General features: G+C 46.1%; 1 protein-coding gene across 1 annotated transcript in view; it reads left to right on the top strand.

Annotated features, from left to right (window-relative positions):
- The window catches only part of LOC307241191 (neural cell adhesion molecule L1.1-like), a gene marked incomplete at its 3' end in the record, with an annotated part of 18,214 nt that overhangs the window by 2,092 nt on the left and 8,622 nt on the right, over positions 1-7,500 (top strand). The window contains exons 2-8 of the mRNA XM_080015227.1: positions 1,077-1,179; positions 1,633-1,802; positions 3,637-3,759; positions 4,230-4,400; positions 4,742-4,856; positions 6,440-6,624; positions 7,495-7,500. The exon at positions 7,495-7,500 is cut by the window's right edge and continues 126 nt beyond it. Of these exons, the coding sequence (XP_079871353.1) occupies positions 1,077-1,179; positions 1,633-1,802; positions 3,637-3,759; positions 4,230-4,400; positions 4,742-4,856; positions 6,440-6,624; positions 7,495-7,500 (873 nt within the window). The remainder of the gene's footprint in view (positions 1-1,076; positions 1,180-1,632; positions 1,803-3,636; positions 3,760-4,229; positions 4,401-4,741; positions 4,857-6,439; positions 6,625-7,494) is intronic.

Raw genomic sequence — 7,500 nt, 5'->3', positions numbered from 1 at the left:
CAGCGGTGCTCACAATCGAGGATTCAGCGGGATGGTGACCGCAGGGGATCACACACTTTTGGGATTCTCAAACCACCAGCGGCTGGGCTTGAGACTTGTACGGTGGTCAATCGAAGTCATATTCTCGCAAGGGTCCCGGGCTCGCCAGAGTTTCTGACCATTTCTTAAGACGATCTAGATATCTCCTTACGGCTCTTGAAAATTTACCCGGGATAAGAAAATCCCAGCAAAAGTCCTCTAATATAATATATATATATATATATATATATATATATATATATATATATATATATATATATATATATATATATAATATTAATATAATATATTCAAATATAAAGACATTTTTTCACTAGTGCAGTCTGCCGTGGCACTAATTCGCTCCCAAGTGGAACTTTGGGCAACCGAGAACAAAATAAAAAGAAACGCATTATCCACTTTGGTGTGGTCAGTTTCGATGCATTTTACGCTAATGTGCCTGTACCACAGAACATTAAAACAAAATGGATGTCCGTACACATCTTTCACGCTTTCTGCATGCCAACTAGTTTTTTTTCTTCTTCTTTATTTTCCCTCTGCCACCGTGGGCACTTAGAGCAGGATGCACTAATGGGCCATTGTAAGGCTTTTTAATGCTGTGCAGCTTTGGTTATAGTTATTAAATAGTATATTGAACGTGCTTTTTTTAGCTCATCGGGCGCACAGGAAGCGAGCCTTGGCTGGCGTCTAGAGACCATCGAGCAGACACTTCTAGTGCTACCTTGTCCCTAACCTCCAACAAGTTAGGAGTTCATTTTGGATGGGACATGGTGCACAAGAAATTAAGAACTACAGAAGGACGAATGCGACAGGGTCACTATAGATGTACGATGGATGAATGGGTGCCAATGGAACACAAAGCTGGAAACAGAGCTGGAATGTTTATATGGATTATGACAGTGATTTTTAATTTAATAATTGGGAATAATTATTAAATTATTATTAATTATTATTAATAATATGATTTCATTATTAATTTAATAATTTCCCCCAATAATTGTTTATTTGTGCGTCTGTGTGTGTGTGTGTGTCCTCAGTGTCACAGCCTCCGGTGCTGACGGAGATGCCAGTATCATTCACAGCCTTCTACCCGGACGACATCAATATCACTTGTGAGGCCACCGGCAACCCAGCGCCCATGTAAGTACTCTGACAAGATTTATGTGTTAGTTCATGTACAAAACAAAATGTGTGTGTGTGTGTGTGTGTGTGTGTGTGTGTGTGTGTGTGTGTGTGTGTGTGTGTGTGTGGGTGCGTGCTTGCGCTTGTGTGGGTGTGTGTGTCTGTATAAAAAAATGAATAGTTCAGGTTAATAGAAAAGAGCGATAGCTGGACCTCTCCGTTCCTGCAAACTCTCCGTTGGCATGGCAATAAATGTTCCTTTAATGTAATCTCCGCAATAACAAAATCACCCCGCTGCTTCTGTTCCTCCTTTTCGCCCATCTCTCTCTCTCTCTCTCTCTCTCGCTCTTGTCTCCCCCTGTAACTGCTACCATCTCCTTCCTGTTCGTCTCTTTTCTGCTTCTGCCGCTGATCCTTCTGTTTCTTCCTCTCTATTCCGCACTATCACTCTCGCTCTTCCTCCGTCCCCAGTTTCCGCTGGGTGAAGGACGGACAGTGGTTTGGCCCGGTGCTGAAGGGCTCCGGGGCGCTGGTTGCCGGGCCCGATGACAGTGTCAGCGACTACGAGGGCTACTACCGCTGCTACGCCTCCAACGACCTGGGGACGGCCATTACGCACACTGTGCATCTCATCGCCGAGCGTGAGTCCCGCCGATGCCATCGCATCCGGCATAGATACACTCTCAATCCTGCAAACATATAACACAAGCACTCGCTCGCCCTTTGACACATGACTTACTTGGCAAGGCGGGGGACGGTGACGTCAGGCTGGGATTCCACACCGACCGGCTCTCTCTCCGTGGCTTTGTCCCAAAACTCTGCTCCACCGTTCCACCGCTCCGCCTCCCGGACTGTCCCCTCCAGCAGACGAGCGACAGGAAAGGGGCGGCGTCGGAATGGGATAGCTGGTCTGCCTCAGTGTCGCGAAAGCAGCACCAATCACACAACCTCAACTTCGAGCCCAGACCCGACGTCTGCCCCGCTGCCATTCATGTTTGGTACACGTGATCTCTTCCGGAGGCAACCCTAACCTCCAGCGGAAACCTTATAGTGCAAATTGTCAGGGATGGCTGGTCAGTGGCCTAAGACTTGCCCATGTTTCCAATATTAACACATGAAATGGCTCCCAGGCTAAAACAGGAGTAGTGGTACTTCAGCACTAACTTTAAAGGGGCTTGGGATGCACCTTGAATTGAATCTCCTGGCTACGCGGCTAAGGGCAATCAAACGACGCCCTGAAAGCTGCTGCTCCTGATTTTGCCGCCAACACGTCCTCAGATTGATGTCGTTCAGCCATTGACTTCAAGCGAACCTAGTTAACTACTCTTCAATACCTCTCCGGCTCTCTCTTTCTCCCGCCCTGCCTTCACGCTCTGCTTGTCATTTACCCATGCAGACACTCTTCAGTGACTCAGTAAGTTTGACTGGGGTCTCCAGTACTCCCGCTCTCATCTCTGTTTCCCTGGTAACCATTGCCTGGAGACGGAGCAGCAGAGATGTGTCACCCGATGCTCCGCGGTGTCTGACTCTGCGCAGAGCTTCTGTCTGCCTCCGCACGCACTACCCCACAGGCAGCGGCTTAATCGGACCCTATTTGCACTCGTCATAATAACAACAATCGGCTAATAACCCTCGATGAAAATAAACAGGGGAAAATTAGGAGATATTTCCTGGACGAAAGAAAGCCAGAGAATCTTCGCCAACAAGAACAGATGCGCAATGGTCGTGACAGCAACAGAGAGCTCTACCAGTAAACTGGTACAGATCTTGTCTTTGGCCATTCCTCCCCACTGACATTACTTCACCTCATCACCAGTATGAGATCCAAGCAGTCCGACGCCTGCCAGAAACACTTCCTAACAGTAGTGGAGGTCTGATGCAAACCCTTTGATAGTTTCACATCAGAGAAAGCCCCTTGCGAGATCGCTCCTTTGCATGGCTTTATTACAGAGAACAAGAAGAGTCACAGAATGACTTAAATGGGCCCCGAGGAACTTCGTGGACACGTATCAGTCAAAATAGTTTTACACACTTTTGACGAAAATGACCGGAAACGTCTTGACTGCAGTGTCGTTTTCGAAGTAGCGTTGAGAGTGCGAGGTGGATCGAGGACAAACATCCCTCTCATCCTACATGTAAAGTTTCAGAAAATAATCTTTGCTATTAACGGTATTTGGTGTTGTTGACAACGTTTTTTCTAATCCATGCAGAGGACGAGTAAAAGCATTTATTAATTTTTTTGGCGGAGGCTGAAGTAAGAAAGAAGGCGAACAGGGCTAAGTGGAAAGTTTCAGCCGGGGATAAACGTGATTGACTTTGGCCGCGTTTTGCTTTTAGCCGACACACTGGGCCCAATAAGCAGCTTTCTCCGGGGGGATGACGCATTTGGACTTACGCTATATAGATATGCAGAGGGGACGGGACGTTATATAACGTTATAACATTACTTATTTTATTGTGTCGCACATTTTTCAGCTCGTCCGATCCAACCCAAGCAGAGTAAGTTACATAAGACGGCGGAAGAGGGAGATAGTGTGGTCCTGCCCTGTGACGCTCCCAAGAGTTCCACCCCACCGCTCATGCACTGGATGGACAAGAGTGAGTCCCCCACTTTGCTGATATCTCTTAGGTGTGTGTGTGTGTGTGTGTGTGTGTGTGTGTGTGTGCGTGTGTGTGTGCGTGTGTGTGTGTGCGTGTGTGCGTGCGTGTGTGTGCGTGTGTGTCTGCGTGTGCACCTAATCGAGCATCTGTATGAGTTTCCCTGTCTGTCAGTCCTTGGCTTTTGTTGCAGTTGTCACAGTTATAGGTCAATTCATTTGTCTAATGTGGGTATTTGTGGGGAGTGAACATGGTGTTTGGAGCCGTCCTCCTGGTTGAGAGCCCAGTTGGACGGGCTGCGCTGCAGACCATTTCCCACTCAAACTAATGAATGCGGAGTGCTTAGAGCTATTCTCCACTCTCTGATGTTCTTTCTCTTCTAACTCCTTGCTTCCTTCCTCCTGCCTACTCCCTATGTCCTTTGTTGCCCCCCCCCGCCTCTCTCTCTACCTCCATCTTTCTTTCCTCAGGCATAGTCCACATCAGCCAGAGTGCCAGGGTGGTGGTGGGCCTGGACGGCAATATCTACTTTGCCAACGTCCTCAAGAATGACAGCCGAAATGACTACGCCTGCCACGCCCAGTACATGCAGGCCAGGACCATCCTGCCCCAGGCCGACATCTCCCTCACCGTTACATCCAGTGAGTGCGCACACACACACACACGCACGTACACACATACACACACATGCACGCACGCACGCACGCACGCACGCACGCACACACACACACACACATACACATGCAGGCATGGCATATGTATGTTACAAAATCACAATAATACACATACAGTACAAAAGCCATAAATATTCATGCAATGCCAGGTGATAAACATATATACATATGTAAATGTAATAAATACACTATATGCCTACCCACAGTTTCAGTTTAAAATATTGAATTCTGCCTTGAAATGTATTCTCATAACTTCATGCTGTCTTCCTCTACCCCCCACCCCCATCCCCTTTCTCCCTTGTATCCAGGTAATAATGTAGTACGCAATAGAAAACCCCACCTGTTCCGTCACTCAACACCCCGCTCCTCTGTGATGGCCCTCAGGGGCCACAGCCTGATCCTCGAATGCATCCCTAGTGGCCTGTAAGAATCTGTTTGTGTGTACGTGTGTGTGTGTGTTTGTGTGTGTCTCTGTGCGTGTGCGTGTGCTCGTGCGTGTGCGTGTGCTTGTGTGTGTGTGTGTGTCTGTGTATCGATTGTTCTTCTCAGCCATCCTTGAACACGAACCCCTTCATGAATTTGCCTTATTTCTCTGATAGCAGTGATATCTCCTGTATCAATAACCGCGTTATTATTTTCATTTGGTGGAAACTGGAATTTACAAAATAATATCTATATTTTTTAATTATTTATGTTATTCCAGAAACATGCAAATCAAATATAATCCATGCTTGTGACAATGTGAGCCCCAATGAGCCGATGCACCCCCACGTGCACTCGTAAACACACTGGAAAGTTGGCCCACCGCTGGCCTCACAGTGTAAACAGTGCCGTTTCTCCGATCAGGCCACAACCTCATTGATAATGAAGGCTGCTGGACGGCAGAGCGCGACCTCGTTATGAACTATCATCGATGCAATCAAAGATAATTCAACGTAAATGTTAGCACTGTGTGTTTTATAGCATGTGTCTATGCAGCCAATTATAACTGCTGAGCTGTGACGGGATGTTCCATCGCACTCAGTGGCCCATGTGTTTAAATAGTCACTGTCCAACAGCTGGCTGTTTGCACTTGCTGTTGGCCCACCACCAACAGCAAGTTTGCACTTGCTGTTGCGTCAATTATGGGTTGTTGTTGGTTAGACTTAAATGACAAGTAAAAGGAGGCAATATGTAGGTCTGTATGTACGTACATGGGATGTCTGGCAAAGATCCCTCTCCATTCTCCACACCGTCTGTAACCGCTTTGCACTTGTTAAGTGTCAAGTGTGGAGTAGACCCTTCTGATACCTGACTTCGGTGTCGAGGGGATGACAGTCAAACAAGCCGAGGTCTTCGCTTAGAGAAAAAGCAAAGTGTTTGAAATGTTAAAGTCATGGCAGGTTTTTGTCTTTTGCTTAGCCATCAACTGCAACCCACTGGGAGAAAGGACTGCGCTCCTTTGATCCTAGTCCACCTGCAGACGGATTAAGATTCGGTGCCAAGTGGAAGAAGCAACGCTAAGCAATAAGAAATGGGATTTAGACATCTCACCTGTTTAAATTTAAAAAAATGAGTTAGTGCACACACACAATACAATTTTCTGTTGGCCATTTGCTAACTTTCTAATTAAGCTCCCTCCCCTGAGAGAGATCGCTATATTTCCATGGTGATAAATGGACTGTCATCATGATGTCTCCATATCAATGAGGATATTAAGTCATTAGCTGCACCAGATTCATTCATCTCTGTTCAAAGCACGGACTATTCTCTCCTTTTTTTTTATTTTTTTACGACCATATCATTTCCTGTCCCCCATCTCTCAGGAGCATCTCTCCTTCCTTAGCTCAACCCTATTCATGTTTCCAATCCTCCTGCCTATGAACTGCTTCTCATTTTTCAATTATGAAAAGATGCGGCTGATGAAGGTGCGGGGAGGTCTCCTTTCCCGGATCATGTCCGTCAATCTGTCTGTGTGTGTGTGTGTGTGTGTGTGGCTCTCTCTCTCCGCCTTATCTCTCTCGCAGGCCCACGCCCACCGTGGTGTGGAAGAAGAAGGACGGCCACCTGGAGGAGTCGAGCGGCAAGGTGGGGAAGTTCGACCGCTGGCTGAAGTTCGTCAGAATCATGCAGCAGGACGACGGCGAATATGAGTGCATTGCGAGCAACACCCTTGGCTCCGCCGTGCACACCTTCACAGTCACTGTGGAGGGTACGACACACACACATACACACACACACACACACACACACACACACACACACACACACACACACACACACACACGCACACACAAAACTCTCTCTCTCTTTCTCTCTCTGCACTCTCACTTCAACACATTTAATATACTTTATTTGATTCCACTTACAAGATTACAAGAAGTCCAGCGTGGCATACAGCTCAGTCCATTAGAAGAGCTACAGTTCTAGGATAAAAGCACCTTCAAAATTTCCATGTTTCCTCCGTCCATTAGCTTTTTTTTTTAATGAGGAGATAAATGAATTAATTATGGAAATTGAAAGCTGATCTAATTTACTTGTTTGTTGCTAATTCATTTGTTTGTCACTATCTTGCTAATCTAACTTGTATGTACTTACAATACTTACGTTGTACTTGTACTTACGTACAAAAACTGTGCAATGTATTGTAATAACATTGTAACAATTTAGGCTTTATGCATTATAAAAATATTGTAATAATTTTAGAAATAACATTGCAATAAAGCAGACCATCAGTTGTTATCATGTCCATGTCATTGTATGCATAATTATTCATTTGCAAAGGAATATTTGTATTATAACTATGACTATATTTACATAACCCCCATCAGCACCATTTTATCTGCAACACCTGCAACACACACCCACTCACACTCTTTTCTCATTTCTGTCACTCATGTAAGTTCTGCTAAAGACGGCTTTCGTTCCCTCTCTTTCTGTGTGTGTGTGTGTGTGTGTGTGTGTGTGTGTGTGTGTGTGTGTGTGTGTGTGTGTGTGTGTGTGTGTGTGTGTGTGTGTGTGTGTGTGTGTGTGTGTGTGTGTGTGTGTGTGTGTGTGTGTGTGTGTGTGTGTGTGTGATTAGCTGAGC

This window comes from Zeus faber (assembly GCF_960531495.2).
Source record: "Zeus faber genome assembly, chromosome: 15".
In the NCBI taxonomy this organism is placed as follows: Eukaryota; Metazoa; Chordata; class Actinopteri; order Zeiformes; family Zeidae; genus Zeus; species Zeus faber.
This window is presented reverse-complemented; position numbering and strand designations above follow the sequence as displayed.